The 16,445-nt window shown below is 41.1% G+C and overlaps 1 protein-coding gene across 5 annotated transcripts in view; it reads left to right on the top strand.

Moving 5' to 3' along the window:
- Positions 1–16,445, top strand: part of RAD51B (RAD51 paralog B) — a 322,140-nt gene that overhangs the window by 155,022 nt on the left and 150,673 nt on the right. For all 5 annotated transcript variants that reach the window (XR_013982634.1, XR_013982635.1, XM_080994169.1 and 2 more), the window contains one exon: positions 10,719–10,828. Coding sequence is in view for 3 of the 5 variants with exons in the window: in XM_080994169.1 (XP_080850295.1) it covers positions 10,719–10,828 (110 nt within the window). In the remaining 2 variants the exon portion in view is untranslated. The remainder of the gene's footprint in view (positions 1–10,718; positions 10,829–16,445) is intronic.

The following is a 16,445-nucleotide window of genomic DNA, read 5'->3' as shown; positions in this document are numbered from 1 at the left end:
TTGTTAAGAGTCCTGTTGGGCAACTGAAAATCAGCTTTGACTGTATGGAAATTTCAAAGTGGATTATGCCTGGCCATGAAGTGAAGTTGTCATATAGCTAAAGTTGATTTGCTCTCCTGGGATTTGGCAGTCATTGTGCTCAACATAAATTTCCTAACAATGAGCAGTATCTGGTGAAGTAGTTCCATTAGTGCAAAGATTAACATTTGTGCAATGCAACGTCCCCAATCTCTCCTCCCCAAATCTGTTCTAGAGGATTGGGGGAACCCCTGGAACAGATTTAGGGGCTGGAGAAGAGGAGGGGACTTTCCTTTGAATAGCCATAAGTCCTTGCCCTGACAAACAACTTTGTTGGATACTGCCCAGTATAAGACAACACACACAAGTCTTTATTGTTGGTTGTGATGGTGGTGATGACAGCTGTGGTAAAATTGTGAAAACGGTCCCAAGCCTCTTCAGGGCCTTCTTTTTAGGCACAGTACAGATTTCTAGTTGGAAATAGTCCTTGTCTAGGACTAGAGGAGAAATACTCCAATAGTTTATTGAGAGTGGGGCTCACCATTAGCAGTGGCACAGTCTCATCTTTCTGTCAATCTATCGCTCTATCCAGCCCCCAACCCCCGCTTCAAGTGGTACCAGCAGCAATAACTTGTTGGCAGTCTTCCCACCATTTTGCATCCTTTGCACATTCCTGGACCTAGCATCATTCTGGGGCTTGACAGGGAAAGAAGGTATACCTGTTGCCACAAAAAATGGTAGAAAATATTTGGAGAAAATTCTGCAAAGGGCCTTTTTTTTTTCTAGGGAGAGCAGAAAAAGAAAAAGCTTAGAAAGCTTCTCAGAAAAATATCTTCTACGAAACCTTGGTTCAACTCTGGTTCTTAATGTTATGGAAGCAATATGGTTTTTGCGACTTTGTTGCTGTTTTCCTATGCCTCGCTCTCACAATCTGGCCTCTGATGATGGCATATGTAATTCTGCCATCTCACATTATTATTTTATTCCTATGTTGCCAAAGTAATGTTGAAACAAGCCACCAAAGAGCAGTCGCTGCACTGTACTTGTTACACACGAATCAGCCCCGAATGACTTGGTTCATTTTATTTTATTTTCTGCCTGTCTTTTTGGGAATTGGCAGTCATACTAATAGAAGAGCATTGGAAGTTTACCTGAGAGTAGTTGTAACCTGCTTCTTTGAGTTCCTTTAACATTAAGAGCAAGATGTTTACTGCCTTAAAACCCAGTTGCACAGGCTGTTTCCCATATTGTCTGTAAATCAGACCGGTTCAATTTGGAGGACATTATGACCATGTTTTCTTTTCATGGCAGAGTTCTGGTATCTGTTTGTAAAGGTAGAAACAATGCTTCTATTGTGTGAGTGAATGTGGTATTAGTGTGTGGCATTTTATTATTTGGATCCGGCAATGATGTTACTATTGTCTCAGATCTGTTTATTTAAATTATTATTATTTTTACATAATGTCCATTTAGATAGACAGTCAAGTCAGATTGCAGGTGTGAGTAGGATTGTTCCCAACTCCCCAGTCAATGTTAACACTCATATCTAGGCTTACATTTTTGGTTACGTTCTTTCCTACGCTATGATTCCAGTTGGAACTCCAGGCCTTTACTTTTGAGTAGGGGAAAGTGATATTGCAGCTGAAAAGGTTGGATTTCAAATGGTCACATGGTTCAAGCACAGGGAGGAAATAGTTCTGAACATTGTGACTTACACAAAGAACAATTTGGACTAGCATTTAGATTAAAATCCAAGATGAAATAATTGCTTTCAAGTTGTGTCTGTAATTAACCAAAGTACTGTTGGCAGGCATGCAAAATTCAGGTGTCCAAATTCTTTTGTGCCTCAAGCCTATATTTTTGAAAATTCTTGTAAAATGTGGCTATTGGCAGATGTGTCAACCAGATGAAAAAAATCTAAATCAGTTGGAAAGATATGTGGGTTCATTCTTCTCAGTAAGCAGCAATAGCAGTGAAGACAAACCAAGAGAAGTCCCAACAATTCTATTGTCGAATGCTTGCAGTAGAATTATTGTGGTAATTACAACAGAAATATACACATGGGGATATTAATTTACATCTAAAGAATGTCTTGTCAGGGTTCCCCTATCAAATTTAGAAGTGAACAGAAGTTGAAAGTACCAGCTTTATCTGCCAGAAGCTAACCTGGATTCTTGCTCCTCGTGCCATTCATCTCTGTTGAGGACCATAGTCCTCTTTCAGCTACACCAGCTCTTAGCCCTTCCATGAATGGCCACTGCCCATTCTGTCCCTATACAAACTTCTGTGTAAGCCTCTCCTTTTAATCAGGATTGATGCAGAAAGTACCTCTTGTCTGGAGCTCACAGACTCTTTGTTGCATCAAGCCTTTCACCGGTTCCTCATTCTCACCTATCCTATATGTGCCTTGACTGCCTTTCTGGAGTTGACTCCAGCTGGCAATTTCATTTTGCTCCTCAGTGAGACACTTAGGCCCAATTACCTTACTGGAAAACACCCAGACCTAACAGGTCCTGGCTGCATGGGGGATATGGAATATCTGTGCATGATACTAACTAATGAGATTTCATGGTTTTCATGGTTTTCTGAGAAATGGGCTGGACTAGTTGTTGTAGACCCCACTGGAATTGTGGCCTCTAACTAGTATTTCCTGCAAATAATTTTCATCTCAGCAGAGAGGAATCATGAAGCCTAATTCCACTTAGGACACAGTTCAAGATTACTTTCAAGGATGAATCTGCAGGTCAGGGTTTAGTTTTTTAATCACACTGAGATGATATCCTTTTACCATAAGTTGAAATCCATGTGGAATTGACATGAGCAATGTTTGATGAACTCATTTCAGTCTGCAATGAGATCCTTCTCATAGTTTGATTCAACATGTATCTCCCCAGAAGATGAATGCAATCATTACCTATAAATAAAGAAATGTGTTCCCTACGGATGCTGGTGCAACAACGTTTCTAATAGAACTCAATATATGCAGATGGAAAAATCTTCCTGCACTGTTCATAACTTCACCTTTGCTGAATATACCTAAGTTTAAGCACTTTATAAACAATAATATGGATCAGTATGTGGGGTGGGGTGGGATTATAAGATCCATCCCTAAAACTACTGCTTTTTTTCCTTTTAAATATTTTTACTGTGAGGCTTATGTGTGTTAGGCAACTTTCTAGGTTTTAGCTTGTGGAATTTGTAAAAATGGCAAATCCAGATGATGGGTGAACAGCAGCAAAGAATGACATAACATAACAGCTGAGAGAGACTGGCGTGGGAAAATGAAATGCTTTACCCTGAGGTTTTGAGCATAGTGCGCAGAGGCGTTTGAATTTGCACTGACAGTTTCAAATCTCTCTTGTTTCTTCCTCAAGCTTTAAGGGACATAAGCATATGTAATTCAAGCATTCCACTCCCTCACAATCACCACATCCAATATGCTTAATACCATTGTATTCTCTCCTAAGGGAAGAATTTTATGTAATAGCTCATAGTAACACTCGTAATAAATTTTCAGAAAACTCAGTTCTCTGAGTGTTGCGCTTTATGTAACTAAAATGACACCATCCACACACCTGAGAGAATGCTGTGAGCAGGCCTGGAGGAATTGAAAGGTTTGCAGAAGTACAAAGCAGGGTGAGAGGAGCCCAAAATGGCTCAGTTGGGACTGAGTATTTTGGGTTGCCAATGAGTACTGGCTGACTGTTGGATGTGGGGGGGAGAGAGGAACAGGATGAAGTATCCTGAAAGAAGAAAGTGCTGGCAGGCTAAAACCCTGAACGGAAACAGTCCACACTGCAATTCTGCTGAGCTCAGTCGGTTAGAGTGTGGTGTTGATAACACCAAGGTTGCAGGATTGATCCCAGTATGGGACAGCTGCATATTCCTGCATTGCATAGACTAGATGATCCTCAGGGTCCCTTCCAACTCTGCAATTCTTTGCTTCTGTGCTAATCTTCAGAAATGCTATTTGGGACTTCCATGTCCTAAGTCCTATCTTATGTACAGACAAGAAAGAAAATCCTTCCTTTTCTTTTTCTAAATGATGAATAAGTAGATATGATTTTGCAGTGGGAACTGTTTTATAATACAAGAAATAAGGATGAAGAGGGGAAGATATTTGTAAACAGGATTGGTTGCAGGATCCTATCAAGGCAAAGGAAGAATAGAACGAAAGAGAAAACCAGAGTTTTATAGAGACACTTATGTTCACATGAGAAAATTTTTCAGTCTGTCAAACAGAAAAGCTGAGAGAAATACTGAATTTGAAGAAGAACATCAGGAGTTATTGGTGATCAGAGTGTACATCCTCTTATAAATTCTTATACTGCACCATCATTGCTGCAAAATCAACACAACAGAGTAACTATAAAAAGAGAAAGAGAAGACAGTTAGAATATTGGAAGTTAAAATGTTTGTTATTGTTAACCACAGAAGTTTTTTCCTTTCAAATGAAAAGAGAGAATCTCATCAATTCTTTTAGCTTGTGGTTTTCTGCAACTCCTAATCTTAGCCTCTCTCTGCCACTATAAAACAACCAGCTGTCCTCCCACCTCCACAGAGTCTGTGAAACCTGATCATTTTACTCAGGGTTGGTGCTTCTAGTAGATCATCTGGCTAGGATTCAGAACAGCTGGATAATTTCTTTTCTTTTTCTTTTTGGTTCTTTAGTAGACAAGAGCCTAAGTACTGGCTTGAGGCCTCTCACTGAAGGGTTTCAAAACAAAATGGAATCCACATGAACCCACTGACGCCAGGAGTTGAGATTCCCTAATGCAAAACATGTTGTGATGACAGTAAACCTGCATGCCACTTCCAAGGATCCTGAAATTAAAAACAAACATAATGTGATTGACCTGGTAGAGAATTCACATTACTATTCTTAATACTAAATCTAGAGCTCATATTATTTTCAGGGTGGAGCTTGGCTTAGATCTTTTGTTGTTTAGAAAAGCCTCATTAAGTCTCACTGGTTATACCGGGGTGTGGGGTGTGGGGGTGGGAATCTATGAAAAAGTCATTTTTCTAGCAAATATTCACATATTTCTTTAGGATTGTGATCTAAATTGAGAAAGGGAGCAAAAGTTAAAACATTTTCAAGAGCAACCAAAAATATGGGGGTATCCAACAAATTCATACTCAGTGTAGACCCACTGAAGCTCATGGACTTAAGTTACTCAAGTTACATTCGCCATCACCCCGTGGTTGTATTTTTTAAAAAATAATAATTGAGGATCCCTGGGTGCATTACTTATAGCAGGCTTTCCTGGTCCAGGAATTGCCAAAGCAGGCAAACTGAGTGGAGCTGGAAACAGACATTCCTTGCCACTGAAGACATCTGGACCTCCAGTTACAATTGTGGATCAGATAGTTCTATCAGCCTACATACCTGCTTCATTTGGGGAAGTGCTACCCCATCCAAAATAGGCTGTCCTCCTAATCCCTGCACCCAAAAAGCCTGTACCTTCATCTTACTGGGATTCACTCATAGTTATTTGCCCCTCATAAGTGCATCATTGCTTATCTACTACCTCATATCTATCAGCATATCTACTACCTCATCTGATTCAGGTGGAAAGGAGAGGAATAGCTGTTGGTCATCAGCACATTTATACTACTATCCTCCTAATCATCCGAAATCATGAAGATCCTTGAATGAGTCAAAGCAAAAATTTGCGGAAAAATGGGATGGTTATAGAAGATATGTTCAAAAATACAATAATAGTTTTGAGTCCGTGCTAGCATTAGAGTGATAAAGGAACTAAAAGGAGGTGGATAACAATTAAGGATTTATTATGTTTTCAGAATGTATTAGAAAAATTATATAGAAAGGTTTATTGTTTTGTGTACATTCAAATGTAAGATAAAACATATGCAAAGGGACTTGACAGGAAGTCTAAGTTGAAGAAAATATTTTGGGAGATAAAAGGGGGAAAATATTTACTTTCATTATTATCATTTTGGGTGTGGGTGTGTGGGTGTCTGTACATATGTGTGTTGTATGCAATGTTTGGGGGGGAATAAGACGATAAATAACAAATAACAAACTAAATATCGATGTATGTAATTTTTATTTCTTAATTACATTTAGTGGTAGTATGGCTGCATTGTTTTTTGTAACATAAAATCATTCAATAAAAATTATTTTTTTAAAAAAAGAATGAGTCAGGCTTTTCCAGGGCTTATCAAGCTGTTTCGGTATGGGGAAAAGTCATATGTTGGGGAGGGCCCATAACTCAATGGTAGAGCATCTACCGTATTTTTCGCTCCATTGGACGCACCGGACCATAGGACGCACCGGATCATAGGAGGGGGAGAACAGGGAAAAAGATTTTTTTTCTTGTTCTCCCCCTCCAAAACAAGGTGCGTTCAAGGTACATTCACCAGAGCTTGTGGGGCTGGCGGTGGGGGGAAGCGCTGCTTTCCCCCACCGCCAGCCTCAAAGATCCCTGAAGCCTTTAGAGCGCAGCGCCCCGCTGCCCTGCAGAGGTTTGCGCGCAGCCGTCCCCTCTAGCTTGGGGAGGGCTGCGCGCAAACCTCTGCAGGGCAGCGGGGTGCCTTCACCCCGCTGTTCTGCAGAAGCTAGCAAGGCTGTTCCCAAGCCAGAACAGCGAGACGGAGGGCTCCGTCTCGCTGCTCTAGTTTGGGGAGGGCTGAGCGCAAACCTCTGCAGGGCAGCGGGGTGCCTTCACCCCGCTGTTCTGCAGAAGCTAGCAAGGCTGTTCCCAAGCCAGAACAGCGAGACGGAGGGCTCCGTCTCGCTGCTCTAGCTTGGGGAGGGCTGAGCGCAAACCTCTGCAGGGCAGCGGGGTGCCTTCACCCCGCTGTTCTGCAGAAGCTAGCAAGGCTGTTCCCAAGCCAGAACAGCGAGACGGAGGGCTCCGTCTCGCTGCTCTAGCTTGGGGAGGGCTGAGCGCAAACCTCTGCAGGGCAGCGGGGTGCCTTCACCCCGCTGTTCTGCAGAAGCTAGCAAGGCTGTTCCCAAGCCAGAACAGCGAGACGGAGGGCTCCGTCTCGCTGCTCTAGCTTGGGGAGGGCTGAGCGCAAACCTCTGCAGGGCAGCGGGGTGCCTTCACCTGCATTCGCTCTATAGGACGCACACACATTTCCCCTTAGTTTTTGGAGGGGGAAATGTGCGTCCTATAGAACGAAAAATACGGTACTTTGTATGCAGAAGGGACCAAGCTCAATCCCTGGCATCTCTAAGTAGGGCTGTATGAAACGGGAGAATCATTGCCAACCCATGAAGAAAGTACTGAGCTAGATGGACCAATGGCTCAGCATAAGGCAGCTTCCTATGTTCCTTCCTATCTATAAGATGAACAAGATTCTGCCCTTCAATGCATCCACAGCGCATTGTGGATTGTCTGGTGAGCAGGTGATGTAGAGAAAGAATTTCTCTCCTAATTCAGTTTATTTGAACAGTATGTGCATCTTTGTATTATTATCCACTACCCCCCACTGTGTTTTATTTTTCACAAGCCAATGCATTGCAGAGTGATTAGTTATATGCCATTTTTTAAATTTATATGTAGTGCTGGCATACATGTTTGAATAGATTTCTGCATACCCCCCAAACCTTTGTTTATTAGTTCCTCATGGATCAGCAATGAAGCATGCGCCATGTCCTGGGTACGGAATGCACCTTGGCCGGCTAGTCCAGGGAATGAGATCATCCCTTTGGACATCAAAACTGTCAAGCGTACCTCCTAATCTGAAACAATACTGCGGAATGGAGAGAAGGGAGAGTGTGAGGCAAAAAACATGTGAAGGGCACCACATGCATGGAGACATGCTTTATTTAGCTCTCTTTAAAAACTCCTTCCTGCAGCCATTCAATTGATTTGATTAGCATTGTCCCTCTGGTTGGTTGGTTTTTTAACTTCAGTTTAAATCTGTCAGTACATTTATTGATTTAATTTCCATGAACTTTCACGTGAGGGAAACCAATAATTCTGAAGGAAAAAAGCACGCCTCCTTGAAAAATAATAATGTATCTTGTTCCAAGCACTATCTTAAAAGTGGTGTTGCCTCCTGTGTCAGAGAAGGGGCAGTGCTTCATCTAAGGTGGTGCCCACCAGTTGTTGTTTTAAGAGGGTCAAATGAGGAGCCCCACTGCAAAGACTACAGGATTTTGTTCTCACAATGGCTAACCAAATGCCTGAAGAAAGCCCCAAAGCAGGACTCAATTGTCTTCGGTTAATGATCTCCAGCAACTGGTATTCACACACATACTGTCATTACTTCATTTTATGGCAGTGATAGTTTAACTGTGTGAAGAAGTACTAACCTTTTGTCCTGAATCTTACAGCAGTCACCCTGGTCCTAGTATTATGAGAGACAGAAAAACTAATATCTACCCCCTTTTTTCTAAATCGTGCATAATTTTATATACCTCTACCATGTCCCTCACTACTTGCCCTTTTTTAAAACTAAAAAGCCCTAAATGTTGTATTTAGGGCCAACATATTGGTATAATGGTTGTTTTGTGGATTGGGGAACAGAGGGGGCGGGGCTTATTTGGGTCTCTAGAAAATGTCAGTAAAGTTGAAGATGGGATAAGGCAAGGGATATGTGTGATAAAATGCACTGTTAATCTTCTTTCATGGTCTTTTAAAAATTCATTTCACAGTTGAAATAATAGAATAATTTTTAAGCAACATATTTGAGCTCCTATCTCTCTCCCTGCCATTTCCGATTTCCTGCCCCTGAGACATCTGTTGTCTCCTGGTGTTTGGTGCTAAAAGAGGCAAAATGTCTGGCTCTTAACTGCCATTGAACTCTCCTGGGGACCTCCTCAGTTTCCTCCACAGTACACGTTGCCGCTTCCTGATTTACTTCCCTCTATTTTATACAACATGCAGAGATTGCAGAAGGGGTATAGTGTTTCTGTTTTAAATAGAAACCTTCCCACCCACCCCCAGTTGCCCTGTAAAAGGGAGGTTGCTCTACCCCAAAATAGTTGTCTTGCGCTAAAGCATATATGTGAGCAGCTCAGAGGGTCACACAAATAGTCCTGCCAGCAGTTGTCAAGGCAGGTGCTGCTGCAGCCTGGTACCACAAGTGTTTCCCCCCAGAAATAAGGAAAGAGTAATTTATGTGCCTGCACTCTTTCTAACCACTGTGCCCCCTGAACCTGCCTCCACTGCTCACTCAGCCTACCTGTTGACATAAGTGGGAGTCCTGGGTGTGTACAGGAATGCAGAGGGCAAATGATATATTTCCTTCGCTTGCATGCTAAGTTTAACTGTTTCCTAGCCATGTCCACATCTGGATTGCAATTTTCACGATGTGAGAGTTGATAGAGGTGCAGAAATAAGAACTTTGGAAAGATTTATTTTTCTCATGAGTCAGCCTCTGTCTTATATATGTTGTGTTAGTTATCCCTGCTCATTTGGTGACGTGGTGGAAAGTCTTCAGTACCTATATAATGGAGAAACCTCATTTAATTTTACACGGTTATGAGCCTTTTCTTTTTGAAAGTTCAGGGTTTGAGGTGAAATAATGAATATGAGTGTGTGTGTATGTGGGGGATCCTTTAAATAGGAGTGAGAATTAACAAAATTGAAAATCTAATAGTCTGCAAAAAGAAGTTTTGAGAAAACTATGTCATATTATTATGCTTTTGGATATAACCAGAAAAAAACATATCAAAGTGACTGGGAAAGAGAGCCGAGACAAAACACTTAATAAGAAGCATGGAAATGGATTTGAAATGTGTACCTCAACAGACTTTGTGTATGAATATGAAATTGAGGGTTGTTGTTTTTAAGTTGACATACATCTGGTAGGTAACCCATGCATGACTTTGTCATATACAGTGGTAACTTGGTTTACAAACACATCAGGTTACAAACACTTCGGATTACAAACTCCGCTAACCCAGAAGTAGTACTTCGGGTTGAGAACTTTGCCCCAGGATGAGAATGGAAATTGCGTGCCAGTGGCGCGGCAGCAGCGGGAGGCTCCATTAGCGAAAGTGCACCTCAGGTTAAGAACAGTTTCGGGTTAAGAACGGACCTCTGGAACAAATTAAGTTCATAACCCAAGGTACCACTGTATACAGTAGAGCAGTCAACATTTTCTGGAGGTGCAGCTCAGAAAATTCTAGCATGCTTCATCTTTTCTGGTCATGTTTTAAAATAAAATAATTGGAAAATCAGAAAAAAATGAAATAGAAGTTATAACAGGATATGATTAACTAGAAGATGCATTGATCATATTGTTTGGGCATGTTAAATACTTGGTCTTATCGTTTGCTAGTAATATACTAAGGAGTAAACAGTACACAAATCCAGAATGGAGTCCCTAAAACTGTTGGATGGCGTCTTGTACACCTCTTTCCAGCATGTCTTTGTTTGGATCTGGCCTTTCCCAGCCTCTCTTTCCCTTGATGCCCAGGTCATTCCTCTTTTACGGGATCCATGCACTGGTTTGTCTGATATGACATGGAAAGTACATGCAGCTGTCTTAACTCCCTGCAAGACATGGTAAATGATTGCCAGTTGTTGTTTTTAATTCTTGTATAAGCAGCTGTCAATAATAAGCACGTCTGATATAACATGAATACATCTTCTCTCTTCTTTTTGGTTTTTCACTCTAGTGTTATCTTGGAAAATGCATTGGACTTAAAATATGGAATGTCATTTTACTTCAGTTACAAGAAGGTAATATCAATGCTTCTGTCTTCTTTATTCTAGGCTCTAGAAATGGAGAGTCTGGCTATGTGACTGCAGCACTAGGGAATACTTGGAGTCATAGTGTGAATACAAGACTCATCTTGCAGTATCTGGATTCTCAGACAAGACAGGTGAGGCACCAGGGGAAGCAATGTTACTCCCACAGTAATGTATATGACAGACACATTCTGCTCAAAGAAGGTACTCTAAGTTGTAGTTGTCGTATTTTAGTTAGATAACTGAGAGTCCTATAATAAGAAGGAAGGAGGGGCAAAAACATTTTATTTCTTTGCTTCACCTTCCTCCTCTCTACAGGGAATCTATACAGGGGTTGACTTCAGAAAAAAAGCTTCCTCTGACCTTAGTTTGGCTATGATCCTGTCCTTGAACTCCCCTTCTTCAGGGATGAGGTCAAGGACTCAAAGCCAGAGGATGAAATTTCACAAGACAAGCCTGTGGTGCTGGTGCCCTTCTGGCCCAATGATATCACATAGAAACCACAGTACAACCACAGTCTACCTCTCTCCTTTGGAGTAAAAGGAGTGGGCCAGGCCCCTTTAACTGAAGATGCATCCTTCATTGAAGCCAGAGCTTGCAGTTGGAACAGAACTGGTCTGCCTATGTAGTGTATAATCTGCAGTCTAAGGTCAACTGTTGGTAACATCTGATATCTGCTCATCTGTAGTACTCAGGCTGAGCCAGGCACAAGGCAGTTTTGCCTTACCTTGCCACTGTGGCAGTTAAGGCAACTGATGTCAAAGACATAAGAACGTAAGAGTAGCCTGCTGGATCAGGCCAGTGGCCCAGGTAGTGCAGCACCGTGTTTTCAACCAGATGCCTGTGGGAAATCAGGGAGCAGAATGTGAGCACAAGCGCATTCTTCTCTCCCATGGTTTCCAGCTACGGTATTTTGAAGCACTGCTGCCCTCCAACTGTGGAGGCAGAGCTTGGTCATCATGTCTAGTAGCCACTGATGTCAGTTGAGTGTCTCAGAAAAATTCCCCATCACCCTGCAATTGTTTTGATGATGCAGGGATCAGCCTGCCTTTGTTCTCCTATGGTCACTCCTTTTCCCCTGGGCTGGTGCACATGCGCATCTGCTGCCAGGGACTCCAGATGGCTCATTGCCACCATCCAAGCATTTTGAGGTGGGGAGATATAGAGGTCATTCTTACCTCTCACTATTTTTTCATTAGCCTTGATCATTGGTAGATATTCTATCTTACTTAGCCATGCTTCTTGGTGTGGCTCACACAGAGCCAACACATGGATGTCTTCTTTACTAAAGAGGTAGTTGCATGTATGCCATGGGTAGGAATGTAATGCATGCATCTATATCTGGGAAAGGATCTTCAAACATGTCTGGAAACATGTCTGCTAGTTTTTAGAAATAGCTGCGTGTGTTATGTTGCTATTGTAAGATTCTCATGCATCTTAAGACATAAGTATATGGGGTAAACTTGTTTCTCCAGTACTTTCCCATGGCTAGTAGTGCTCTCTGCAGCTTGAGAAAAACAATTGAATTACCTATGCTCTTGGATGGGCCACCTTTGGTTTTCAAAAGTGTTTCTGGAGTTTATTTTAGTGCCTTAAGATTTAGCTTATTAGTTTAGAAGGTGAAATTTTGGGGTTGTTACAGCATGTGTAGGCATAGACTACTGTGATTTGAGCACTTTCCTATTGTTCGTGTACTTCTATGTCAAACATCCGTTTTACATTTTAAGAAGTAAATGTTTATATTTCTGTAGGTATTTGTGAATAGGGGTTTATCATCTCCATCTGCAAATGCTGCTTTCTCTTTCCTCTCATAGTAAACAACTCCCAGGAATTAAAACAGACCAAACACCCACTATTTTAATTGACAGATCACACGTTTTTCAAGTGAAATGTTTAAAAACATTTTACTCTGGGGGTGGTTGTTGAGGGGTGGTTGTTTTTTTTCAAACAGTGAGACAAGGTGCAAGAACACACTTTTCAGAAAACACCTGATTTCATTTTCATCTTTTTTCATGTGCATGGTTGAGCTTTCTGTCACTGAATGCAGTTTTTCAAATGGCTTACAATCTAAACTCTGTTTAAACTCTACCCAAGCTCTGTTAATGCATGGTCAATTTTTTATGCCCCCTTTTGTGACGAATGCTCACTACCAAAATTGCACAATATACTTCACTATTTTGTGATTTAGACCCTTGCTTATAGAAGATTCAGGGGAGCCTTAAGCCTCATATGTTTTTGTTCCCACATCTAGTGGTTCCTTTTATAGAATGGCTGCTTACTACCTGAGATCCTGTGGAAGGTTAGCATAGGCAAAACAGGGAGCAGGATTAGGTACCGTATTTTTCGCTCTATAACACACACCCAACCATAACACACACATAGTTTTTAGAGGAGGAAAACAAGAAAAAAAAATTCTAAACGAAACAGTGGATGTATGATTTTTGTGGTTCATGCTGTGGCCACAGACATGTGATCTGACGGTGAGTTTGGGGTAGCCCAATGCAAAAATCCTGAGGATCCATGTGGATCCATGCTTTGTAACCACGTTTTAAGTGGGGAGGGAAGGAAAAGCACTCAAGGGACAAGGAACACGCGTGGGGTGGGTGGAGAAGGATGCTGTTAATAATGCAGAAGAGGGGTATAAGAGGAGAAGGCTCCTCTCCTTTCCCGCTTTGCTCCTTTAAAGCAAGCAGGCTCTCTGTCCTTCTCTCCTCCCCACTCAGCGGCCCTTCTCCCACTTTTCTGTTTCAAAGCAAGCCACGGAGGAGGGAAGGAAGGGGAACCATGGATCCTCTGCTCACGACTGCAGCAGATCCCCCTGCCATCTGTAGGCATTCGCTCCATAACACACACAGACATTTCCCCTTACTTTCTAGGAGGAAAAAAGTGAGTGTTATGGTGCAAAAAATACGGTAAATGTGTGAACTGACCAGCAAAGGCTATTTTGGTGTTCAAATGTACTTTATGGGGAAAAGCTGTGAAAAGACAAATCTGATACATATACAAAATTGTGGTGCATGGAGGTTAATAATCCTTTGTTTTCATTTGTTGCTTGTGGAATTTATTCTTAAAATAATTTTTTTGAGATTAGAGCAAAATGTTTAGTTGTCAGCAAATGTTACAGGAGCTGTCTGATTAGCAGTCTTCTGCTCTCGGTACAATATTGAGATGTGTTGTAAGCCCAAGCATAAGATTTCCCTAGCCTACTAATGCCAGACATCACTTCCCCCGTGCTCTTTGTTAGAGACCAGCTGGTTTTACCCTACTCTGATTAGTGCGATATAAATAGCATTCCACCATTCTGACTGTCACACAAACACCAAGTTGACTGGTGGTAGCAGGGGATGGCTTATGTTAAAACCTAAAAATGAAGCTACAGTAGTTTTTCAGCAAAGTCTAACTCTGAATATCTTAGAGGTTATACACTGAAAAATTACGTTTTTACGCCTAATGATTCTTCAGCTCTTCTTATATATTTATTCAACTGCAGGAGAGACACATTCTTTACTCTAGAAGTGCTTACAGATGTTTTGACATTTTTCAAAAAAAAGAAGCCCCCCAACGTCCCAAATGTTAGTGTTGCCATGTGTTAATAATAGTGTTTGATAGTGTTTCAGTGTTACAAATCAAAATAGCTAGGAATGAGAGGGGAGATAGTAGCATTCATTCTAATGTTTTTAAAGAAGTAATGTATTAACTATTTTACTTAAAAGTGCAGGGGGAGGGTAAATAACAACTTTAAAATCCAAGTTCTTTAATGATGACACTATTATATATATGAATATTTAGATACTGCTTTTCAGCCTTATATGAGTGTGGGTAATGGAGGGGTAGAGAATGTTTTTGATGAGATTCAAAGAGGTTCTGGAGCCACAGCTGATAAGACATACCTGATGAGTTTGCTGTAATGTAGGGTTGACATATGTCCGGAATTTCCTGGGCATAGCCAGTATTCAGCCCTTGTAAACTGTGTCTGGGTGGAAATCACTTAAATGTCTGGGAAAATCCGGATGTATGGCAGCCCATGTCAGAAGTGTAGATTTTTTTTTAGTTGTTCAAAACTAAAAAAAAAGCTAAACAATTTATGTGTCTGGATTTTCTCTTTTTAAAATATGGCAACTCTATGCAATGTGTTCCTTTAAAGGGACGCGGGTGGTGCTGTGGTCTAAACCACTGAGCCTTTTGGGCTTGCCGATCAGAAGGTTGGTGGTTCGAATCCCCGCGATGGGGTGAGCTTCCGTTGCTCGTTCCCAGCTCCTGCCAACCTAGCAGTTCGAAAGCACGCCAAAAAGTGCAAGTAGATAAATAGGTACTGCTCTGGCAGGAAGGTAAACAGCATTTCCGTGTGCTGCTCTGGTTTTGGTGTTCCGTTGCGCCAGAAGTGGCTTAGTCATGCTGGCCACATGACCCGGAAAAACAGTTGGCGGACAAACACTGGCTCCCTCGGCATGTAAATCAAGATGAGCACCGGGACCCCAGAGTTGTCTGCGACTGGACTTAACTGTCAGGGGTCCTTTATGTAATGTGTTGACTGAAACTGCAACAATTATAGACAAGGTGGGCATAAAGAATATGTGAAAGGATAAATTGGGATTCTGAAAATGATCTCAAGTGTTTTGAGTAAGACTGGGATATGAGAACTATTAGAACTTGTGAGGGGAAATGCCTATTTTCCACATGCTAATATCTGATATGCAGGAAATGAAGACATTGCAAGAAAGGAAATGGAAGTGACAATTGACCGGAGGATCTGAAATGCTCTGGTTAGATTTTAGTAGAATGAGATGAATGATCCCTTGTGGCCTGAGTATCTCATGTGGATGCTGGTAGATATGTAAACGTTTTCTGGAGAACATTTTGCTCAACCCTATAAAATATATAGGTTTAGAATGGCTAATGTTGTCTGCAGTTACTATGACACTCACCATGTGTGATGATGATACACAATGAGTTCAGTGCTGGTATGAAGTTTAACCAAATGTATTGCTAGTCTTTAAAAATATCTGTTTCTTCTCTTTATGTATGATAATGCTGAAATTTGCATACTTATTTCAGGTCATGCGTAGTGTATTTTTTTGCTTTTAATGCAGTAAAGTAGGAATAGACTTGATAAGAAATTGCATATATGTAGAGTTTCTCAAAACTTCAGGTTTTTTAAAAGAAAAACAAAACACTTTCTCCTTTACTTCAGAATGTCTGTTATGAACAGATCAGTAACTTTTGCCAGCAAAACTTTAATTAGAAACTTCAATGCTCCCTTCCTGATCAGTTTGCTTTCTACCCTTGTATATTGTTCTTAATTTTGGTTTCCTTTTCCTTTCACTGTGAATTGAAATACTACTGGACATTCAGTTCTAGAAGCAGGCATGGATTTTAATAATTGTGCAACTTTCTGGGTTTTTTTTCCTCTTTGAAGATTTAATTCCCCAATATTCTATTCAGTTTATTACTCTTCTATCAAAATATACTAATTGTCCTTAAAAGGAGGGGGCTGGATCTACAAGTAAAAACAGCTTCCCCTGTTATGAGTTTCTTTGCTGCAGCTGTTTCGTAGTTCTTTCTGAAAGAAGTGGGACTTCGTTTTCTCTTAATATTTTTGTAGCAGCATGCATAACAGTCAAGCTCTGATAAATAAGATAATTAAGTTAATCAGAATACTATTAAAATCCTGATACATTTCAAACAATATGTATTCATTCCTCATTTCTTTCAGCATAGGAAGTTTCAGGAGAGCTGTCTTTTTCTTGCCAG

This window comes from Podarcis pityusensis (genome assembly GCF_964106645.2).
Source record: "Podarcis pityusensis genome assembly, chromosome: 1".
In the NCBI taxonomy this organism is placed as follows: Eukaryota; Metazoa; Chordata; class Lepidosauria; order Squamata; family Lacertidae; genus Podarcis; species Podarcis pityusensis.
This window is presented reverse-complemented; position numbering and strand designations above follow the sequence as displayed.